Source organism: Anolis sagrei, chromosome 1 (assembly GCF_037176765.1).
Source record: "Anolis sagrei isolate rAnoSag1 chromosome 1, rAnoSag1.mat, whole genome shotgun sequence".
In the NCBI taxonomy this organism is placed as follows: Eukaryota; Metazoa; Chordata; class Lepidosauria; order Squamata; family Dactyloidae; genus Anolis; species Anolis sagrei.
Genome location: NC_090021.1, coordinates 321,314,695 through 321,339,721, shown reverse-complemented (window position 1 = coordinate 321,339,721; position 25,027 = coordinate 321,314,695). Strand labels below are relative to the sequence as shown.

The 25,027-nt window shown below is 38.5% G+C and overlaps 2 protein-coding genes across 6 annotated transcripts in view; one reads left to right on the top strand and one right to left on the bottom strand.

The window, feature by feature from the left end:
* Positions 1-4,241: 4,241 nt before the first annotated feature.
* On the bottom strand, positions 4,242-23,956 carry CCNK (cyclin K). 4 transcript variants are annotated; one of them, XM_060755741.2, is made up of 12 exons: positions 23,935-23,956; positions 17,957-18,214; positions 17,158-17,239; positions 15,918-16,049; positions 15,535-15,603; positions 14,085-14,190; positions 12,206-12,263; positions 10,074-10,243; positions 9,215-9,522; positions 7,173-7,206; positions 6,893-6,964; positions 4,242-5,779 (listed from the first exon to the last, which is right to left on the bottom strand). In XM_060755741.2, exons 2-12 carry the CDS (start codon positions 18,151-18,153, stop codon positions 5,157-5,159), a joined length of 1,851 nt encoding a protein of 616 aa, XP_060611724.2. In that variant the 5' UTR covers positions 18,154-18,214; positions 23,935-23,956; the 3' UTR covers positions 4,242-5,156. The 4 variants fall into 4 exon arrangements, with proteins under 4 accessions (XP_060611724.2, XP_060611707.2, XP_060611699.2 ...); XM_060755724.2 differs by lacking the exon at positions 23,935-23,956 and adding an exon at positions 23,408-23,539; XM_060755716.2 differs by lacking the exon at positions 23,935-23,956 and adding an exon at positions 23,433-23,538.
* Positions 23,957-24,333: 377 nt separating this feature from the next.
* SETD3 (SET domain containing 3, actin N3(tau)-histidine methyltransferase) overlaps positions 24,334-25,027 on the top strand; it is a 67,653-nt gene continuing 66,959 nt past the window's right edge. Inside the window, exon 1 of one of the 2 annotated variants that reach the window (XM_060755774.2) lies at positions 24,334-24,507. In XM_060755774.2, the coding sequence (XP_060611757.2) occupies positions 24,479-24,507 (29 nt within the window). In that variant the 5' untranslated portion in view covers positions 24,334-24,478. The other variant, XM_060755763.2, reaches the window with a different exon arrangement.

Sequence of the window (25,027 nt, the reverse complement as noted above, 5' to 3'; positions counted from 1 at the left end):
ACCAGATGTTATACTGCAGTCCCCTTTATCTCTAATCAATATAGCTAGTGATATGAAGTGCTGGGAATAGCAATCCACCATCATCTGGAAGACCAAACGTTTGCCAATAAAGTACTGCTGTAGTGTTTTTGTGCTGTATTTTCAATTCCCCTTTCCCCATGGCAAACTTTCATTCCTGCTTGTGCTTGAAAAGCTAGACTGGAGTGTCTAAGCCCCTCCATGGACAGATCACTCATAATGGATCATGGCAAATCAGTGACCATGATGTACATGTGGAAGGTTGTGGCTCTGTGTGCCCATACACGTTACTTGGGTTATCAGCTTGGATATTTTGAGGGGCTGAGAGTCTGCTAATTCATTAAGAGAGCCAGCCAGCCAAAGGGAAACATTTAACCTGAATTTCAACTTTTTGTGCAATTTAAAACAATTAAAGAAATGTAAGCGAAGTATTATTTCTATAACCCAGCTATGGGCTACTCTAGAAACTACCTAAGCCTTCAAAACAATACAAAAGTGGGAAAGGCAGCCAGGATTTTGTAAAGCGACTCAAGCGGAAATGACACTATTCAAATGGAAGCAAATACATTCAAAAGTACTGCGGATGAAATGGGTCTGGGACTCCACAGTTATATTTGCAAGAAGACATTTCTGTTTTCATAGATGAACATATTAAGAAGGCACACTCATATGCAAGTTATGCATTGTAGAGTTCACAGAGGCAGTGCTATGTTTTGTATTAATTGCTACCTGATAGTTTCGCGTAAACAGAGGTTAAGCTAGTGTCTTCTTTGGAGTGGAAGGGAAATGGCACTAAATGACTTTACAGTATGACTTGCAATGCTTAGAAGTTCGGCTGTCCCAAAATTAGAATAGCAAACATTGCCCATTGTATTGTCGAAGGCTTTCATGGCTGGAATCACTCAGTTCTTGTGGGTTTTTTCGGGCTATATGGCCATGTTCTAGAGGCATTTCTCCTCTAGAACATTGTGCCCATTGTGCTAGAAAATAGTGGGAAATGCCAGATCAATGTTAGACTGGAACAACAGCCTTTCCATCTCCAAAATAATGACAATTTAAACATGTTTTTACCCTTAAAAATCTTATCTCTTTCTCTTTTCAAACTAGAACTGAGCCCGGTTCAAGGCACAACTATAGAATTATAGAACAGGATGTCTTTGAACACTTTCTGAGCCTATAAATTAGCCTATATTCCATTTTTGGTCTTAATTAGAGTAATGCAGTGAACACTCAGTGAGGGATTTAGCGTGCCTACTTAAGTTGGGACTAACTGGAAGAGTTTGGGTGATTGTTGACAGTGAGCAAAGCTTACAGTTTCTTTCATGGATAAGCTCACTTTTGGTTACTGCAATCTCTCATTTCAGCAACCAAATGAAGATGGAGAAGGGAGCCATGTTGTTGGTAAACAACTGGGCACCAGAAACCATTGTTTACCTACCACAAATTGCCCAGAGATCAACAGATCTACCTTCTGCGCACTTTTGATCCTAAAAAACATTTAGACTGTGTTGAAATTTTCCACCTGAGTTTGAACTTGCTCTCAAAACTTCACAGATTTTTTTGTTGTTGGGTTCTTTCCCTCCCGCCAACATTTCCTTTCTGAGCAATGAATAACATTTTCACATGGGGCAGGAGTAAGCAAAATGCAGCTTAACAAGCTGTAAATGTGCACCTTGCCCCCCCCCCCTTGCAACAATAAGCAAAATCTCGTTTCAGGATGGCACGTTCTAGCCAAATGATAGCGATAAAAACCAATGGGTTTGGTTCAGATGTATTCATACTTAAGTAGACCTATTGAAAAACACTTTTAGACCTGTCACAACTAAATTAATTTCTGTTGATTTTAGTGGATCTGCTCTAAGTATGACTCAGTATGGATCCAACCCGGTGTTTTTAAGTGACCTTTTATCTTTTTAGAAACTGGAGTGGGGAGGGGGAGGTACTACTGATCTTTTTCAAGCAAAGTGCATGACTGTAAAGTGATAAAAAATTGTATATTTTTCATAATGTGGGGGAAAGAGTCTATTTGTGCTGCTTTTGGAAATCAGTATGAAATTATGATTTCTGTTAAAACCTGTGATCTTATAACCCTGCTATATTTTCTGTATATGACTGACAAATAGAACTGGAATATGATAGCACCTGTGCTCCTGTATATAAGCAATGTCTGTAGAATTTAGCACACGTTTATACCTTTTATGGAAATACTTTGCTTTTGTGGGGGTGGGGAGGGGGAAGGGAGAAAAAATGTAAGCAGATTTTTTGATAAGTGTGTAAAACCTTCATTTGAAATATTTTAGTAAAAATTAAGAGATTGTGATAGTGTATACATTTGGTTGAAGAAAATTAAATACGTTATTTGTAAGCGAGCTGTGAGATTTCTGGATTATTCTAGAACTGAAGCATATTAAAATCCTTGAAAAATATGATATCTGTTAAATGCCATCTTACAGTCCTGCTACACTTGAACTGACACTGAAGCTACAAAAGCATTTTGGAAAGATAAACATGACTAGTTTGTTTTGCTGCAGTGAAAGTTTCATTCAACATGTATTGAGTTTGATCAATATTTAAGTAACACCAATTACGCTTTTTATTATTTTTAACAATTGTTCAGTATTCAGCAATACAACCATGGATTTTTAAAAAAAATTGTGTCAGAAGCAAATTGAGAATATATTGTGAGCCTCTTCTGGTGTGAGAAAATCGGCCGTGTGCAGAGACGTTGCCCAGGGAACGTCTGGATGTGCTACCATCCTGTGGGAGGCTTCTCTCATGTCCCTGCATGGGAAGCTGGGGCTGACAGACAGGAGCTCACCCTGTCTTGCAGATTCAAACCACCAACCTTCAGGTCTTCAGATCAGCAGTTCCGCCGGCACAAGGGTTTAAGCCATTGTGCCACCACCGCTCCAATCACCATGGAGATATGGTATTTACTGAGTTGTGATTCCACCTATGTTCAGAACTTTCTCTATGGGTATAGAATATGCATAGAGCTGCAGCGTAAGGGCTGAAATAAATTTACTGTGATTCCCAAAAATAAGGATGATTTTTAAATAAGTAAATTATAGATTCAAATGTGAATCTGGACCTTGGCTGTAGGGGATTGTTCAATATTTTGTCCTCAGAATAGGGGCCCACATCTGTATTTGAAGGAACTTACCTTTGGCAGAATAACCAAAACCAAGGGTGACACATGGCACTCATTTTTCTGCAAGCAGTCTAGATAATCCACAAAAGAGGCATTTTCTTCCCTGGGCATTTCCTCCCATTTTGGAGGTGATAAGAGAGGAGTAGCTCTGTCCATGCATCCACTACTGGCATCATACATCTGCTAGTACGGTGGTTCCCAACCTTGGTTCTCCGGGTGTTTGAGACATCAATTCTAAGAAGCCTCGGCAAGCTTGGCCAACTATCAGGAATTTTGGAAACTGATGTCCAAAATTACTCTGCAGCCAGACTCTGAACAACCTGCCTATAACTTTATGGACCAGCTGACGTTTCTGGACATTCTTTAAAAAGAAGTCCCATTTTGAACGGGGCAAAAAAATTATTTGCAAGGGGACATTCTCAACCTTTTTTATGGCTACACTCCATCTTGTAAGCATCATAGATGTTTGGAAAGCATAGGTGTTGGATCAAGCTCCCTTGCAGCACATGATTCTTTCAACTGAATTGCCCCATTCAGGAGTATTGACTGTGTGCCTGCATAGCCAGCCAGTTTGGCAGCAAAAGTGGCAATAATGTCTTGGCACAGAGTGAATTCCAGCTCTCTGCTTCTGTCTCTCATTTCCCAAATATCCTAACAAACCATGTCTTCAGTGAAATCCATTTATGGAGGCTATCTTCCCGTTCCAGTCTGATTGTTCACTCTCAACTTACCTTCACACTGCACTAGACCCAAGCAGATATCCTTGCTCTAGATGAGAATAAGGCAACTAGAAAATATTGATCCAACTCTTCACTCCTTGCATTCACTGAAGGCAAGTAAACAGAAGCAGAGCCAAGAGTCTCTTGGGGTTGGCAGCCAGGTTGTGGACATTGGCAGGTCCTGACAGAATTGACCTATGATGCTGGCTTTCCTCCCTGGATGATGACTGGTACTATTGCCATGAAAAGGATTACAAGTCTTGGATCAGCCTTTTAGCCCAGATAAATACACATATAGCAAATTGATTACTATAATATTGAACAAATCTACCAGAGCATCTGATAAACAGGAAAAGGTTTAGAAAGTTGTTTTATTCCATCTGTTTGGAAAAGCAAGTCTGAATAGTAAATATTCAGTGAATTTAAGTAAACAATATTCTTGGCAGCTCCAAATCAACTCGATACTGAGCATACACAAACTAGACTGTTGGTTGACTGAATGTATATATGCACAAAGGTGGGTTTATGAAAAATATATTTCTGACATAACAGAATGTATGAAAAAAAGACTTCTAACTTGCAGACTTCAGAACCAGATTTATTTGAATACAGGTCAATGAAGTCAGCCTTTCAAAAAGATGAACAAATGGTAAATAACCAAAGGCCATTACATTCAGACTTTCACGCTTAGAAAATAGCTATTTATGTACACAAATTTGCAGAGATTTAGACGTACATTACAGGTCAAGATCCCAGTAAATTCCAAAACAAAAACCACAAAAAAAGGATGTTCATCAGCTATAGACTGCAAATGATGTCTGTGTGTATATATTTTAAAAAATTAGCGGTTGTTATTTAGAACTAAGTATGTTGCTGGAATGTTCTATAATGACAACCAGAACGTTGTTTTTTCTCCTTCAGATGGAATATCATTAATCATGATACTCAAAAAGGAGGCACTGATTTCCAGCAGCAGATTTAGGTTTTACCCATAGAACTAAGCCAATATGGCCCTTAAAAACATTTTATTAGTGCAAAATAATCCAGTGCTACAATCAACTTAGAACTTGTATTTCAATTAGCTTTGCAATATTGGAACTAAAAATTCTCTTCTGCTGACTAAACTGTGAAGATTCTAAGCCATTGCCTTCTCCATTTCCGTACATCCATGTCTACATTACACAAACAATTCTCTTCATGTTTTTTTCTCTCAACAATCCTAACCATTAAACTATTCGCCAACCTAAAGGTTATCTTATGTACAAATGCTATCTCATCCACGTAGCTCGGCCAAGTCCTCCAACAGGGGGCATGCCAGGAGGCGGTATTGGAGGGGGCACTGGTGGCTGTCCACCAGGGGGCACTGAGGGAGGCGGGTAATTGGCAGGCGGCATTCCCATTCCCGGAGGAGGATGCGGTGGGACGGCATGGCTGGGAGGCAGCCGAGGGGGTGGGAAGTTGGGATTGTAGGTAGGCGGCGGAGGATACCCTGGAGCGGGAGGAGGAATAGTTGGTGGTGGGAAGGAAGTGGGTGGAGGAGGAGGGACAGGCGGCGGAGGGTTGGGAGGATACACATGAGGGTGATATGGCATGTGGGTTGGAGGTCCATAGGAGGGTGGCAGAGCTCCATATGCTGGCGCTTCTGTCTTCATCATCGATTGAAGGCTCTGATATCCTTCTCCCGACATATAAGAATTGGTCGTGGACATGCCGGTTATGTAACTGGATGGCGGGGGCGGAGGAGGCGGGCGGTGAGGCATAGGGGGTGGCTGATGGACAGGAGCCGGGTGAGATGGGGGCGCAATCTGGACTTTTGCAATGTCTACGGAATCTACGATAGAGGATTGGTCACCCCCCAAGGAAACAGCAGTTGTCAAAGAAGGCTTGTGCTCTGAAAAAAAAAAACACAGAATGTGCAGATCAACTGCATAGGCCAATGATAGACTTACAGAAAACAAAACAGAATATTCCAATATCTGAACAAAAATATTGTAATCATCATTATCATCAAATGCCAATAAGACTGAAGACACAAGGTCACTCTTAATTCATCTGAGTTTCAGAAAACCCAAGAAGGGAAAAATTAACAAAATATTACATTTTAGATATAGCATGTATCATTTTTTGGTCTGAATCCATTAATCCAAGGAACTAGATCTGGGTCTTGAGGTTTTTCTCCACAATATTAATTGCCCAATTATTCAGATGCTGTATTATGTGAATTTTATTGAATGTTTATTTATACCTTTCTGCAATAGCTTCTACATGTTATGCAAATTATATAAGAGCTGGAAATAAAGAGCTGGAAAAAACTGTTTATAATTCAAATGAAGGTGAAAATTTGCTTATCACTGATTGTGGATTAGAAACACAAGAACTGTGGAAATGTACAATACTTGTGGAAGATAGATGTGTTTTGAAAGTACCAAACTTAGGGCCTACACCTCAAGTGTTGACATGCTATCTGACAGGCTCCTTTTATGCTGTGAGTGAAGGAATAAAGAACCAAAATCATAAAGCCAATATTTTCCCAATTACTGACATGGTGGGCCCAATGAAACCCAGAAGACTAGACTGTGAAAGCCACATTAAGGATAAAAGGTGGAATTGCCTTTCTAAATATCTTTGGTGAAAATTGGAAAGCTAAAATGGCAGAATTTCTAGAAAATTCTCTCTTGCAAGCCGAGCTCAAATCAGATGAAGGGACTATCATGCAGCTGCACCCTAATTTATATGTCCTATCTCAGGGTTAGTGAAAGGACAACTAACATGTAAAAGAAGTGGAACAGCAATTATGTTCTATATGGGAAAAGTGCATGCTTGCTGAAGATATTTCTCCAAACAAACATGCTCAAATTCAGAATACAGGAGAAAATTTATCCAGATACTTATATTGTAATTTGCATTTGCTGCACAAGGAAAAAAACACCAAAGGACGTTCCCTCCCACATATTATACATCCTAAACTAAAGACTATTTTTTTAAAAAAATTGGTAGAACTTACCAGGTGGTTGATGCACGGGTGGTATTGGTGGATGAGCAGGTTCCATTTTAGCAACTTTAGCAGGAGGTGCGTCTGAAAACAGAAGATTTATAGGCATTGCTACAATTAATAACATAGCAAACAAGTTAATAAGACTCCTTCAAATAAAAGAAACGTAATAATACCATTAAAGTTAAAATTCAAGTGTTTACTTTGGAATAGACATATGAACTTGTGAATAACTATCTTTTATGGTAGAAAATAAATGTGTTATAGGAAAAGAGGAAATAAACTATTTTACCTGCAGATTTTGTTTCTTCTTTTGGTGATACAACCTGTTATTGAGGGAAAAGGAAACTGTAAATCAAATGCTTCAATCTGTAACAACAACAAATGTTTTGAACTGCAAATGTTTGGAATTATAGAATTTTCACCTCTAATTTAATGTAAAATATTTTAATTTCAAATTCTAAATCAGGTATGGGGAATACATTGGCTTCCACAATATGATAGATTCTGTCACAAAATCTGAATTTCAAAGAGTTTCTGTCAGGTTCTCACTTAAGCATTCAGATGTCACTATCATTATTCTGATTTTCCTGAGATTATAAATCAATTTCACTAGCTGAGAAAATTTGAACAAGCATCTAGGGTAAATGCTATGAAATTCTGAAATTCGGATCCTTTGATTGCTTAACTGGGTCATCTTGAGATATGGATAAAGAAGTGGAATTTTGCCCTTGTTTGCCTTACATGCTATAAGTGCTTTTCAACCTTACTTTATTCTTTGCTGTGTTCATGCTTTGCTTCTTTACTAGAACTTACCTCATGAAGGCAAATGGTATGTATACCTAGACCTCTGTTATTTTTGTATGGTTGTAGTAAATTCAAAGAGGATAGGCAATACATATAGCTTCTCCCTTTCCCTCATACGTTGCAAATATTTATTTATTTATTTATTTATTTATTTACGACATTTATATGCCACCCTTCTCATCCCGAAGGGGACTCAGAGCGGCTTACAAGGTATATATACATACAATATATTATTAACATAGTACAATATCAGTTTTAAATATTGCTATATTGCACTATATACATTATACTGTAATATTATTAGTAATATTACATGTAATATAAATATATAATTATAATATCATATTATTAGTAGTAGTATTATATTGCATTACATTACAATATTATAAATATTATATGTATACACAATATATATAAATCCCTTTCCTTGAGTTGTGTATGTGTTTGATTCTGGAAATTGCCTGGAACGAAGTCTATTCTTGGCTATTTGGTCATATGGTCACCTAGAACAACAGTCTAAGGCTATAGGCCAGAACATAAGAGCTACTCAGCAGTGGAATATGCTGCCTCGGAACATGGTGGAGTCTTCTCTGGAGGTTTTTAAGCAGAGGCTGAATCTGTCAGGAGTGCATGGCAGTGGTTGGACTGGATAGCCTTTACGAGCTCTTCCAACTTTAGTATTCTATGATTCTATACTATGTTTGACTGTGCCACTTGGAATCTTAGCTCTGTGCTATGTATCTCAATTTTGACAAACCTGGCTACAGACAACTGGAATGGCTGTGGCACTATCTTGTCTAGGTCGGTCCTGAACTAGAAATCTCCAGTAGCCTCAGATCAGTTGAATTGGCCTTCATACCCTCTTCTCTTACAAATTCCCATCAAGGTAAGCCAGCGTAATAGGAGTTAGGAATCCAACAATGTTTGGAGGGTTACATGTTGTCAGCTCCTGATCTATTTCCTTTAATACAATAGCACAAGTGCTGTTTTTATATTTCCATTATTGCTAACATTGCTAAACCCTTTTAGCTTTTGATATTCTGAGTACTTGTACTCCCATAAACTCCATACATATAATACACCAACATTTTTGGGCTGATTTTGTTATATGGTTGCCTGATATACCCTGTGCTAAATTCTTGGGAAGGAAGTGCTTTAGATCCTACACTACATTAACTTAAGCCATGGGATTTTCACTCCTTGTCACCAGCCCAACTTTTAGCCCAGGAAACATGCCCGAGTCTAGCAGTGTCACAGTTTTCTATGGCAGGTTTCTACAGTTCACATGTTTTGGCCATCTCACAATCCTACTGAAAAAGTGACTTCTACAACTAGAAATGCTAGTTTGGATCCCTGGCTTCCATCACACTTTGTTTCACACTTTTGTGGTTAGAAACAGAGAACTATTTCTTTTAGTCATACTAGGTAAAACACTAGGGGCTGTACTAAGTGCAACAAAATGGAAATGGAAGAACTTCAAATAAAGGTAGATGCAAGCCTACACAGTATGATTTCAATCGGTCTTACCACTGGTCGTTTTGTCTGTCTGGGAGGACTTGACTGAGGAGATGGCTTTTTGGGCGGCTGAGTTTGTGGAGGTGGTGGCTGCTGTTGTGGTGGTTGTGGTGGTGGCGGCGGCTGCTGTCCTGCCTGCTGAGGCTCCTTTGGCTGCTGGGCCTGGGGCTGCTCTGAGCTTTGAGATGGCTGGGGCTGCTGAGAAGGAGGCCCTGGGGGAGTTGAGTGAAGGGAAGGAGGCTGCTGGAGCTGATGCGGGGTATGGTGAGGCATCTGCTGCTTCCCCTGTGAGTACAGGTCCAGGATCTGATGACAAATATCTTAACAAAAAAATTAAAATGGCAAGTCAAGCACTCTGCTAAACAGTCACAGATTTTTTGAAGGTTGTGTTGAAAATTATACCAAATACATTTTATCTCAAGCTTTTTTGAGATGACACTAAGTTCAAGATTACCACACCATCTTCTCAGTTTTACTGTAGGCAATACTCAAGTGCCTGGGGTGTTGTGTGATTTCCAGACTGTATGGCCAGCATCTGTGACTAAACTTAGATATTCTAGTTCAAGACTGAACAAGCTTCTTTTAAACTATGGTTCTCTTTTAAGCATATAATTTTAAATGGATTAAGGCATTAGAATCATAGAGTTGGAAGAGACCACATGGGCCAATTATTACCACTATGTATTTTCAGGGATGCAAATGAAACATTTTTTTTCCTATTTGGATTCTAAACAAAAAAATTAAAATACTTTTTAATTTCAATGTAACATTCTAGTTCAGCAGTTCAGACACCTAAAAGACAAGCTGTGGATGATATCAAATGCATGAATAATTCAGGCAGAAAGGTTTGGTAGCAAATGTTTCCATTTACCTTCCAGGACATCAACAGGTACATCCTGCACAAACTGTTCCCACCATCTTCTGTACATTGGCTTCGACGTCCACTCCTGAATCTCAAACTTACACAAGCGACCAGCCAGATACATAACCGCAACAGCTATAATTTCAGGTTCCCATTGCAATGACAATGTAGTGCACAGACTAGAAAAACAAAACCCCCACATCATTAGGACACAGGCCTACTAAACATTTACATATACTTTATTTTGACATATAAAATGCAGAGTGTATAAATACAGGTATACTGCACATAATAAAGTAGATGATTCCTAAGCATTACTTCTTTAATAGAAAATTGGGTACCAGAGTTGGAAAGTGCATTGATAGGTTCCTACACCACAAAAAAGACCACTTCCAATAAACTTTTTATTGAGAACTAAGAATATGCCCTGTGAAATAAAACACGGTCAAATAAACCTTACAGAAGTAAAGAAAAAAAATTGAACCCTCTAGAAATCACCTGGAGGCTTCTTCCAAAATGCAATCAGGGGTTGTTTTTCACCAGGCTTATTTTACTTTGGTGACCAGACTTTACATATCTATGTTTTTTAAAGATGTTTGGAGTAGATGGTAAGGAAGGTGTATCAGCTTTCCACTCTTCTGTCTGTTGTCATGTTCACGAATGCTCAGTAAGGGATGCTATTTACCCTGCCTATCTCAGGCAGATGTACACAATGACAGTAGATTTGGCTAGAGCAGAATCCTATTTGTTCCAAGCTTAAGCTTTGCTGCATTCTTTACGGCAGCAACCTGACACCAAAATTCTGTGTTTTTCCATTCTTTTTGTTCACTCTCTCAATGTTGAGGCTTGCTAAAAAAAACTCCAGCTAGACAGAAGACCATGAGCATAAAAGGACCTTCTAAAAAGCTTTCTTTTATTAAATTACTGACTCATACAAATCAAAGAACCTCATATCAAAATAATTGCTTATTGAAAATAAGGCTGTTTATATGTCAAAATTATCAATTGTTTAACTCTCGCTATGTCATGTAATAATGGCATGAATGACACAATTTTCTGTATTTATCTTTATGTTTTTGACAGTATATATTTTTGAAGTTGTTTTGAAGGAGTAAACTACTGCTTTAGGTCTCAATCCTGAGGAAAAAAGTAAAGTATAAATAAATAGTTTATAATATAAAATATCTTGTTTCAATATAGTTGCCAAATGTAATCACCTCAGCAACCCCCATGACAGTGGAGATACTCTAAAACATCAGTTATATGATGGAAAACGCTACAAAAAAATCCATCAGCAATGGAATGTATAACACGTACATTACTTAAGAAAGGGGTGGGGAAATTGAACATATCCTTCCAACATCCTACTCCCATTTATTGATGAGGACAGTTGATGTCCACCTCAATCATTTTGAATTGTAATCTTCCTCAGAAAGGTCTAAATGTTCTTTGTCTTTCTTTTACTATCTCATTTAGTAAAACAAGATTTGAAAATACAAAGATCTCCCATTTAGCACGAAAACTATGAACAAGTACACAATAAGAACTGAAACAAGTAGCATAGACATACTGGTAGACTAACACATGTCTCTGGATTATTTTCAAAAGCTGTCTCACATATTGTAATGGTTCAAATTAGAAATTAACATTGCACAGATAAGTAAAACGAGACTACAAATGTTTGCATTTAATGATAGCTGGCATAAAAGCCTTAGCTAATAAAAGATACTCCATGCCATGAAAGCTTCTTGAGTCCTCTGTGATTTGGAAAGATTAATAGGGACCTCTAGATTATTAAATTGATGACTCTGTGAGAGCAACCCATGAAAAAAAACAGGTTGGATATCAGTTACTTGGTAGAGTTACTCCATCTTGTGTAGAGTAAACTTCAATTCACTTGCCTTTCCAATCCATCACTGTGACCTAGCGCTGATTTAATGCTTCATGTTTATCTTCTATTCACTCAACATTTTGAAATATAGATTATAGTTATGTTAAAAAGCACTAAAGCAATTTATGACCACATGCAAAGGATGATTCTCACCATGAAATGCCCCAGACAAGAAAGCAACCATTGATCAAACTATTTAACAGAAACAATTTGCATTAAATTAGGAGATGATGTGAAAGGTTTTTTTTACCTGTCATTGACAAATGTCCATGCCATCTGAACCAGTTTCTGAATTTTGTTCTTATCACCTATTGAGATGGGATGGAAAAGGATTACTAACAGCAAACCACTTGCATAGATAAGGTGAAGTGCCTTGGAGCATACAAAGCAAAGCTTGTGAGGGACTGCCTAAGACGGTCTTCCTAATTCTGTAGCAAGAAAGGCAACTGAGAGAGTCACCTCCTTCTTCCTTCCTCTTGAGTATCTAATATCAAAAGGGGGGGGGGGGAATGGAACAAGAGAAAGTTGGACTCTTCTACCCAAAGGATTATTGAGTTCCTTTAGGAAGTGGAGACCAAAAGCTGATATTCACCACCATTTCCAGCTCGAAAAATGATGCTAGTAAGTAACTTGGAGACTTGTCATTCTTAACTTGGTCAGAAAGACAACATTTTAATTTCTCTCTACAGGGTTAATAATAAGATGTGCACTGTTCTTCAGTCTTTTTATCATTTAGGGAGGCCCTGCTCTTGGTCCTGCCTCCTTTGCAGGTGGGGAGGAGAGACAGAGCCTTCTCAGTGGTGGTCCCTCAATTATGGAACTTCCTCCCTAATGAAATCAGATCAGCCTCTTCCCTCCTGACCTTCAGGAAAAGGATAAAGATGTGGATGTGGGATTATGTAATAATAATAATAATAATAATAATAATAATAATAATAATAATACAATAACTCAATTTTTATACCCCACCTCCATCTCCCCTAAGGGACTCTGGGCAGCTTAGAAAGGGACAAATCCAGAGAGAACAAAGTTAAAAACATAACACAGTAAGACAGCATCAAAACAAAACCAAATAAAAACATGTCACAATAAAACATAACATCATAAAAACAGTACCATACAGAAGGATAAAAGTACTGAGTTCAGAGGGCTCTGGGTTTGTTCAAATTCCTAGATAGAGCTAAGGGAAAGTGCAAAATTCAGTAAGGTGGGGCTGGGATGATAATGTTCATGGACATTAAAATGTCAGGATTGTAGAGCGGAGGACCATACCAAAGTGCTGGAACTTAGGTAATGTTGGGCCAATTTGAAACGGCAATGGATTATGATTTTGGATAAAGTAATTTTAATAAGTCTTTTAAGGTTTTATATGTTCTTAATTATTGTTTTAAGGTATTTGTTTATTATATTATGTATGTATGTTTACATGGCATCGAATCATTACCTATATATGCAAGCAGCCTTGAGTCCCCTACAAGGTTGAGAAAGGTGGGGCATAAATAGGATAAATAAATAAATGAATTTACAATTTACCAAAGGAAGCTAAACATGGATCTTTGCTTTCTAATTCAACAGAATATGCAGTAAAAGTCTTGCTGAACAAAAGATACTGCATTGTCTTTCTCTCTTCATCAAACAGTTAACCAGCAGAAGGGCTCTGCACCTACAATCCTAGTCAGTTTGGACTGAGATGACGCAGGCTCAAGTTAATTTGCCCACACAGCATGTTGCCAGACACATGCCCACAGGGGATATTATAGGACATAAGTAGAATAACACGTTTTCTCTCCTTTTAGAGTAAATAAACAAAAATCAAGGAACAAATCACATGGTAATCATGCTTTCTTGCACAGAAATTATTTTATACCCAGAAAGAAATATGGAAACACAGAAGTCATACATTCAGTGCTCCGTTCACCTACAAAACAATCAGTGAATTCATACTAGGCATGCAACAATCAAAAGGTTGGATTTTCTGTTACTTTACATACAAGTCAAAGTGGTGTTAATTGGCCTGCAAAGCATTTCCTATTACCCACCAGCTAATCAAACTGGTAAAAGTGGCTACAAGTAGAGTACGATTGTGCCCACATAACAGCAAATGTCAAGCAATGCCAATTGTTTGATACCTTTGAGTTGCTTAGCATATTTAAGTAGGAACTGATAAGGGTGCTCCACTTGTAAATCAAATTTTATCGTCTGCAGTAAGATCCTTTCTAACACCATAACTTCTTCCTAAATATCACAAAAGAGCAAAGAATATATTAAAACACCAGTTCATTTTTTACATTTTACATAAGTTCCAGATGGTATTATAAAATAATGCCAAGGGAACATACTTTAAGAATTTTATGTTTAAAAGAATTTGTCTGTCCTGAAATAAGCTCACCTTTTAAAAAACTTTAGAAATAAAATGAATGTAAGTGCATATAAGCAACTGCATTTTTGCTGTTTCACAATACTCAGGAACAGCCATGCCAGCTAAAAGTCTCATGTTTACTTTCCCTTTCTTGGGTGTCCTTGTGGCCTAAAAGCATGCAGAATCAAGTAGGATGGCGCAAGGAACTACAATTTTGGCCAAGTAACACAGATCTCCTATTTCCCTTTCAGACAAAAAGCCTCTTGACCTAGGAAAGCTCCAGAAAGGGCAAAATAGGAGGGGAAAAAACACCTAAACTGAGGTATGATGTGGGTTGAAATTCTAATGATAGTGAAAAGAGGGTTACATTTTTAGAATCTGACCTTGTTTTTCAGTACCCCCACAACACAGCCCAATGGCTGATCTCTGCTGTACAACCACATTGGGGGAAGAGGAATGTGTATATAATAGTGCCACACAGTTTTGGGGAAAGAGTGAAACTGCACACATGTGCAGTCAAATGCTAATAACTATAACACAGAATGTTTTGGTTCAATTAGAACAGGATGACTTCCAACATCCAAATTTCTGACAAAAACCACATTTTGGTTGTTGATGCTGCCTTATGAAGGTTACATTATTTGCATTGTCAGTAAACTGTAACTAAATGCCCTCTTTCACCTAAGTGTTACTTATGAAATTACCATTTATCAATGTGAGGCCAAACTGATTATCAGTGGCGAAGTCATGACAGGAGGGGAACAGATTACCTTTAAGCTTTCTTTACTAGTGCAACTGAAACTAAGAGTGAATTCCAGTGAGCGTGGATGACTTATATCCATCAAAGTCAGCACCTTGATGCTTTGTTCTTCTCATGCTAATTATTTCAATGCAGAAAGGGTAACTAAAATCCCCAATGCACCACAATTTACACAAGAATAGACAACCACAATAATTTCAATGGGGAGCTGCTCACAAAGTATTCAGAACCTTTGAAACTTCCAAAGTTACTGACAAACAATGTGGCAGAACAATCTAGTGACACATATTTTTGTTTAGCAAATTTTGTTGAAAGAAGCCAATGAAGTGTCATCTGTAAGGCTTTCTGGCATTTCTTAAATTTATAAAAATGTCTGAAGACTTTGTGGTTACAAAAGGCCTATGATTACTATAACAAAGAAAATAAGTGACAAAAGTTTATTTTTTTCCAATTTGCTTACTGTATGCATATGGCTGCACTCTGTGTGGCCAGTTTCACTGCTTCCCCTGTGCAGTGGGTTATTTCTTTGCTGAAAAGACAGGCAAATGCAACAGAAGAACAACACACAAACACTGCAGTACACATTGCCTTTCAAAATAACACATGATGACAAATTTGTCTAAAATATGAACCCAACCACTGAAATAGTACTTCACTTGTTAAACAATGAATTAAGTTCCCAATAGTTGATATAAAAGAATGTTGGTATTACTCTAGCTTAGTTTACTGTTATTTTTACTTTAAAAACCCACTAAAATAATGTGCTAAACTATAGACAATAGTATTTTTGTTACTCTTTGACGGTTTCAGATGACAGAATCATTAGCACATGTGATTTTTTACCTTTGGATCATCTCCAAATTGTCCAAACTGCACATCATTTAGTAAGCTACGAGCTGTTTTAATGATATCTTTGCATTTTTTAGGTGTTTCTTCAACTTTGCCTGCTAAGAAGAGGCAGCATGCTCCTGTCACCTATGAAAAGAAAGTGTCTTTATGAAGTTGTCCAAGTGTATACCATAACTCACAATAATTGATTTTACATGATAAAAAAATCCTCCCACATTATTATCTATTTTGATATAGGAAAGAATTTATACACAACACAGGAAGACATACTTTTTTATCTTAAAACGTGTGCCCTATTTTCAAATTTGGTAAGTATGGTATCTTTTTGAAAAGGTCCAAATGCAACTACACTACCTCAAGTTGATACTGGGATTCTAATTCATTTCCTAGAATCTCTACCATGAGATAACTGATCCCTTGATTCATAAAAACTAGAAATAATAATTGTAAAGGTTTCCTCAAAATATTGAAAAAATATCAGAAGCAAAGCCTATGTGTTCTAACGAAATACTATACTGCAATACATTTTTGTGTAACCCAAGAAAATGCACTTGAGTTAATGAAGCAAGAATCAAACCAAATTGACTTATTGTGCCATTAAAATACAAGACTACAAACCAAGGTTTATTCTTGGTTTACACATTTTTGCTTATTTAGGAGCATTCCATCAAGAACATTTATTTATGTAAAGCATCAACTTTCATTTACTGGTTAGAATTGCTGCATTCACTGTTCTGATGAAGCAAGAAATAGTGAACAGACTGCATCTATTACCATGGACTTGATACATCTACCTTATGTTTATGCCCAGAACCAGCCCTTGTCAGCATTTGACATCAAAATGAGCAATAGCTAATAACACAATATTTACATTATTCTTTTAGCACTATCTGTATATTATACCACAATGAACCGTAAGAACATATAGTCACAACATTTCACATTCTCCTCCCGCATCCACTCCAACATGTTTCTCCTTCCTGCATTCTTGTCTTGGTGTATTTCTAGTTTGTAATAATAATAATAATCATCATCATCATCATCATCATCATCATCTTTATTTATATCCCACTTTTCTCCCTGAATGGGACCCAAAGCGGTGAATGAGACCCAAAACAGGACCCAAAGTAATCCTCTTGGAACAGGGATGTGGTTTCCATTTCTCTATCAAGGACATGGATGGCAAAACATTATAATTCATCACAATAGCACAAAAGCACAACTTTCTACTTACATATCTTGGGAACTGTTTGAAGGAGTGGAACATATAAAACCGATGGAAGTATATTATTCCAGTTGCCAATGTATCATAATGTCTTGATCACAGTTTAAGAACATAAACAGATTAGCTCAAATTCAACTCTAAATATAAATATCAAATACACTAAATAATACATACAAACATATATGGTAGTACTTTCGCTTGTTAAGTGTGCTGATTTTGGGGGAAAGTGAACTCTGCAGACTTTCTTGCAAGTTATAACACAAAGAACTGTGTCTAAAGATACTTGTAATGTACAATAATTTGTAACATACTTAATATTGGATGTTTTGTTTAACTCCAATAACTCTGGAAGACAGCAAATTTAATTTTCTTTTTTCTAACAGGTCACGGTCTGACATTTAAAACACAGTTCTATTTAATTTAATTTATATACTATGTTCCTCTAACCTTTATGTCCATCTCTACACTAGTGTTCTCACTGTTTCTATATACAGGCAGTCCCCAAGTTACAAACATCTGACTACAAATGATTCATAGTAAAGAACGGGGGTGAGACAACAGGAAGTGAGAGAAATCTACCTTCAGAAGGACAATTTACTCCTGGAAGAGTTATCATAAAAAAGGTGTCTCCATTAAAGCTTTCTCTAGGGAGGGAGTTTCTGAGCCTAACGGCATGCATTGATTTGAACTCTAATAAATGCCATTAAAATTTTATACTATAACAAGATATTAAAACTGTGACAGTATCATAGTTTTAATTACATTATCATATACAAGAAATTGCACATAACACTAAATCAAAGGATACAGTCCTAAACGGGTTCCCACATCGAAGATGAAACGAGCACCTTCTCTTCTATATCTTGCTTCAGTAGCAGGATCAAGTCCTTCCAATTGTGACGGTGTATGAGCCAAATCTTTCTTATCCCAGTACCAGCATGGTTTTGTGTGATCCAGGCTTGCCAAAGATACAGAAGGACTGGAGTTTTCCTTGTTTTCCTTCATTTATTGAAGTAGAACTGTTTCTGTTTTCAACAACTTGCTTTATGTTTAATGACTTCAGGACCTATGGGGAATAAATTGTTGAGAATATATCAAGTTCTAAATGATTTTTTTCACATATCTAAATTTAATACCAACATTTAAAAAGACGACAAGTCTACCTTTTCATCCTACCCAGCATGAATGGGGCCTTGAAATGTAGGATGTGACTTGCTGCTCATAGACACAATATCACAACAGAGGTTTGCATTGAGTAGCATGCTTCCAGACATTTCTGTGGGCCACTATATATTTTGTAGAATGCAAGAACCACCCCAAGACAATGGAATGATCTGTCAGAAGAGCCACGGTAGCTAAATTAGATCGGCTCCCACCCTTATGAAATTTAGGAAAGGTGTGAAGACTTTCCTTTTTAAAGCAGCTTTTAAATGAAGCCAGGCACTTTATGGTCATATGGGGAATTTTAGAGGACTTTTAGTATTTATAATGTGGAATTTGCTAAGGAGCACTCTTGAAACTCTTAACTGTTTTTAGTTAATGGTTTTATGTTACTATGTGTATTTTTAAAGATGGTGTGAGCCGCCTTGGGTTCGCTCTGGAGAAAGGCAGCATAGAAATCGCTGAATAAAAAAATTAAAACAAACGAGTTGTCAGAATTTAAAACACAACTTGTTGGAAACAGACAACCTTCTCAAGCCTCCCGTCTAATGATTTGTCTGTATATAATGTGATGCTGTTTTATTTACTGAAATGTATATGTATTCTTTGGTATGCAGTTTTTCCTAATTCTATGTTCCTGAGATTGTGTAGGGTGCAGACCATGTGACCAGATCAGAACAGTTAAAATATGACAATTGAGGGACGACCACTGAAGATGACAGTTGAAAGTAGTTATAGAAGAGAGTTGTCCAGAGCTGTATAGTGTTGATAAAGACTGAAAGTTAAAGAAAGAAACCAAAATGTTTTGAAGTTCAAACTAACATGAAATATGCCTGAATATTTAAATGCATAAAGTTGAGAGTAAAACAAGTTATTTTTTAAAGAAGTCTACTTGAATTTTGTCTCCTGAGAAATCGAAACAAGGTATTTATGGGAGTCGATGGGCTTCGAACACTAAACAACACTTCCGAAGTCTGAGATATATATAGAGGGAGGGGGAGGGAGGGGTGAGTATTGGCATCTTCTCTGTTTCTAATAGTTCAGAGTCACATGGAAATCAGACTAACAGCTAAAAACCTATTGCAAAGGATAAATACATGTGGATACCATTTCTTTTTTAAAAGATATAAATATTATGGTTTTCCCAACTGACCATAATCCAATAGGTTATGATCCTAAAAGGTCATAATCCTCCACTTGGTTAAGTGACCAGTGATTCTCCAATATAACTGAATAATAAAAATAACTGTATTATCATACTCCACCATCATTTCCCTGAAGGGACTCGGAGCGGCTTACATATGGGACAAAATGCCCACAAGAGATAAATACAAAAAACCCATTAAAGCAAAAACACAATTAAAATATGAGAATAGAAAATATAACAATCCAGATAAAAACACAATTAAATAAAATGAAGACTTTTCTCTTCCGGCAGGCACTTTATTATGTTTTAATTGGTGATGTTTTTAAATTTGTTTTATTGCTTTTATGTGTGTTAATTTGTGTATATGTTTTAATTGTTTTATAGTTTGATATGGCTTGTTTGATGATGCGTCATTGAACTTTTGCCAAGTTTGTAAGCTGCTTTGAGTCCCTTGAGGGGTGAGAAATGAGGGGTATAAATAAAGTAAAGAAATAATAATAATAATAGCTAGCCAGTTGTAATCATGAATTCTAAATACACATTCTATGTTTTTGTGTATGTTTTAATTTTTGTCCCATGTATTTTAATATACATAGAAACATGACTGTAAAATATGCTTTTACGGAATATATTTCAATAAGATGATGTATTATACAGTGGGGGGGGGGGGGGAGTATTTAGTCAGATACCAATTGTACAAGTTCTCCCACTTAAAAAGATGAGAGAGGCCTGTAATTGACATCATAAGTAGACCTCAACTATGAGAGACAACATGAGAAAACACATCCAGAAAATCTCATTGTCTGACTAAATACTTTCCCCCCCCCCCCCCCACTGTAACTATGTTGTGGTCTGCTTTCAGCTGTAAGAGGTAAGTAGTAAATAATAATAACAATAATATATTTTATTCCTCTTAGCGCCTGTACAGGCAGTCCCCAAGTTACAAATATCCAGCTTACAAACGACTCATAGTTAAGACCAGGAGTGAGACAAGAAGGTATGAGAGAAATCTACCCCTAGGAAGGAAAATTCACTCCTGGAAGTACAGGGTGAGGCAGCATAACTTTTTTAAAATGCACGCCATTCAGTGGGTTGAAGACGTAGCGGAGCACTAGTGGTCTCATTCGAGAGGCTGGAGTATAAAGTTTTGTCCTGACACAGTTCAGTCGCCATCATGCGTTGGAACAGTGAGGAGCGTGCTTTTGTCGTTGAGGCCTCCTTTTCGAGCAGATTTGGAGTGGCTGGCCCGCTCTCCAGATTTGGCCCCTTGTGATTTTTTTCTATGGGGTTTTTTTGAAATCCTGTGTTCATGTGTCCAAGGACCCTACAAGATTTGAAGACCAACATTCAGGAAGAAACTGCCAACATAACGCCTGCTATGCTAGCAAGAGTCATGACAAACGCCAGAAATCGGTTTACTCAGTATATGGAGAATGGGGGACGTCACCTACCTAATTTGATCTTCAAAACTACATAAAACAAAACCTTAGGTATGCACCTATATTATAAAAAAATAAAAATAAAAATTGGGTTTTAATAAGTTTTGAAAAAAGGAAGTTATGCTGCCTCACCCTGTATTATCACGGGGAAAAGGTGTCTCAACTGAAGCTTTATCACCAATCCTTGTTTCCTCAACAAGCCACATTTTCCTAAACCCAATTCTCAAAGGGACACAAAGTGAGGTGAAATAATAATAATAATAATAATAATAATAATCTTTATTTATACCCTGCCACCATCTCCCCAGTGGGGACTCGGGGTGGCTTACATGAGGCCACGCCCAAAACAATAAATTACAACAGAGTAAAACCGAAAACGCAAACCGAAAACAATAAACAACATCAGAATTACATAAAATATATGAATACATAACAATATAAAATTACAATAAGCACAATCACAGTGACAATGTAATAATGTAATAATTAAAAGAAAAACTAATTTAAAACTCAGGTGAGATAAAGGAGAAGCAGGTTATTTGTGGAGGAGGCCTCATTAGAGTGGGTTTTGTGGAATCAAGCTTTCCATAAAGGGACGGACGGACGTATACTCCAATGACAGAACGTTGAGGCTAAGCAATAGCGTGAGGTTATAATAATAATATAATAAAACTTTATTTATACCCCGCTACCATCACCCCAAGGGACTCGGTGCGGCTTACATGAGGCTGAGCCCACAGCACATCAATAAAAAAGCAAGAACAAACAAGCAATACAAAATAGTTAAAATAAATGTCATAAACAAAAAAGCAATGAACATTAACAGTAATACATTTATTTATTTATTTAGAAATTTTATATACCAGTCTTCTCACCTCCAGCGAGGGACTCAGGCCGGTTTACAACAAAGGAATTCATACACAATAGTTTAAAAACATCACATCCAATAATACACTAATATAAACACATATCATATAATTATATAAGGCCAAATCGTTAACATAAAATCACTATTCATCCCCATCCGTCCGTGTGGTCAAGAGTTATTGCCTCACTCATCAAATGCCAAATTCCAGAGCCAGGTTTTCACCCACTTTCTAAAGGTCAGGAGGGTGGTGGCGGCCCCCGACTCTGGAACACCCTCTCCAAAGATCTTAGACAGGCCCCTACATTGGCAGTCTTTAGAAAGAACTTGAAGACCTGGCTGTTCTGATGTGCCTTTCCAGAATAGGAACCTCCAATAACAAGTCCCAGAAGCACTTTATTAGAACTAAGATTGCTGCACACCTCACACTGCACTTACCCTAGAATCCTTACATATCACCTGTCACATCAGCACTTTTAATCCTGTACCCATTACTCTGGCCCGGCACAGTTTTATAGTGTCTCGATGTATTGTTTATTGCTTGTTGTTTAATATTGCTTTAATTGTTTTTAATTTGCTTTAGGTGTTGTATTGTTATGTTGTGTTTTGAGGCCTTGGCCTTTGTGAGCCGCATCGAGTCCTTCGGGAGATGCTAGAGGGGTACAAATAAAGTTAATAATAATAATAATAATAATAGTATGAAGAAATTGAAGAATGGGTAAAAATATAAGAAATAGATCGTTCAAGAGAATTGAGGAACAAGAACATATGACATATAGATAATGGAGAATATAACGATCTATTTTTTCTCCTCTTTTTGTCTTTGTAAATACGAATAAATATCTACATATTGTTAAAGATGAAATAGTAGACTGATAAGGCATGATAGGAAGAAGGAGAAAATTAAAAGTTATGTAAATATAGAAGAACGGATATTGTCACTGAAATACCGTAGAAGAGAGAAGTGGAGGTCTGCTGCCGTAGCGGGCACCCTCATTTTAATATACTTGTAGTTAGTATGTTGTGTTAGTTTGTCGATGTTAGTTAGTTAGGTCTTTGGATGTGTCTATGTATGTCTATAGCTATGTTTTGCTTTGTTCTGTCTGTCTTTTTTATCATTGTAATAATAAAATTTAATAAATAATAATAATAATGGGCAGTTCTAATCACCAATGGGAGAAAGTTCCAGAGCCGAGGTGCCACCACCGAGAAGGCCCTGTCCCTCGTCCCCACCAGACGGTGAGTATCACAAGAACGTTTAAAACCTATGTAATTGTAATAATTACAATTTAAAAATAATAATGCTGGGTATGAAACAGGTAAGATATAAATGGGATAAAGTTTCAGAGAGGGATGAGGCGTTCTACCTACTCACCAAAGGCGCAGCGGAAGAATCAGGTTTTAAGGTTCTTTTTAAAGGTTTCTAGGGTAGGTAGGGGCTTTCCTAGTTTCTCCAGGTAGTTAAATCTTCTGAACAGGGGTCCAGACAGCAAAACAAACACCACTGTGGTAGGAGCTATGCTATCCAATGAATGTATATACCAGGCATGGGCAAACTTGGGCCCTCCAGGTGTTTTGGACTTCAACTCCCACAATTCCTAACAGCCTCATTGTTTCTCCCTCACAGGTGTTCGTTCAGTCACCCACTCGCTCAGAAGCTGGAGAGACTCACCGAACTCGCGCGAGCAATGAAGCCTCAACCACGCCAGCGCGGAGCCATCTTGGAAGACTCTGAGCAAAGCCTTTGCTGACGTCATTCCGTCGGCTCGCGAGAGGCTGCGTATTGCCTCACTATTCTCCCTGTGGACGCTTTACCCCGCCTCCTCTTTCATGCGCATGCGTCAAAAGGGCTGCTTGTCTCCGCGATGTCAATAACGCTTGCAAGCCAATCAGCGCCGCGAGGAGAGAAAAAAACAAAGTAGGCGGATCAATATGACTCCCCACCAATGAGAATGCGATTCTCGTCCCTCCCTCCTTCTCTAAGACTTTTATTGGTTCTTCCCTTTTTCTCACACGCCTTGCGCATGGACCGGATTGGTCAGTAAGTCCTGAGTGCTGTTACTGGGAACCAATCGCAACCGAGATAGAAGCCAACTTGGAAGCAGGCTTACAGGAGGAGGACTGGGAGGGCGAGTATTTCCACACATGCGCACAGTGGCGTTAACTTGTCTTACCTTCTTTCCACATGTCCCGCCCCTGTATGCGATTGGAGGAAAAAGAACAGGCATTGGGACCGGATTGGACAATTAACCAGAGTGATAAAAGTGGGAACCAATAGAAGCCATAGACAGACCCTGTAAGACCGACGGAGTGAGAGAGGGAAGGCATGCGCGTGTATGTACGCATGCGCACGGTGGCACTGTGGATAGCGCACGCTCTTCCGCTCCACCCAAACGCCCCGCCTCTCCTTGCGATAGGAGGAAAAATGAGCTCGGATTGGCCATCCGTCCCGAGTGCCATCAATGTGAACCAATCGCAGCTTCAAGAGGGAGTGAGGGAAGGCGTGCGCGTGAATAGACGCATGCGCACGGTGGCTCTGTGATTGCTGCTCGCTCAACAGCTTCCCACCTCCGGAACGATGGGAGGGAGGGGGAAAGAAATTAAGCACTGAGATCGGATTGGCCAGCGTTTCGAGTGGCAGAAGAGGGAACCAATCCCAGCGACGAAGGGAGCCTGGGCGTTCGCGCTTGGGAGACGGGCCTAGAGGAGGGCCAGAGCATGCGCGGGTGCCCAGTAGGGACGACAGAGTGAGAGAGTGAGGGAGGGTGGGACGGCGTGCTTGTACGCATGCGCGTGGTGGGGCTGTGGTTGGCTCCGCGGCCGCCCGCGCCGCCGCCTCTCCCCTTCGCCGCCCGGTGAGAGGATTCGAGGGGTCGTCGCCCGAAAGAGAAGGTAACGGCGGGAAGGCCCCCCTTGTCTCCCCTTGCCTCGCTCCGCACGCTCCTGGATGTCACCTCAGGAAGTGGCAACAGGGCCTCGGCCTCTACCTCACGGAAACACGCGTTTTGTGAGGGCCTCAGGAACCCCATCATTCATTCCCGCCCTCTCCGTTCACACGAGACTTCTTTGACACGCGACTCCGTGTTCATTTGGAATCACAGCCTCTTCCCTGAACTCTCATCACTCAAGGCCTGCCTCCCGCCCCCTTTTCCCTCCAATTTACAAGCCTTGCAAAAGTCAGGCTCAAAAGATATATTATAGAAATTTACCCTTTGTATCACAACGTGGCTTGACATGTGTAAGATAATGATTTCATGAAAGAATGAT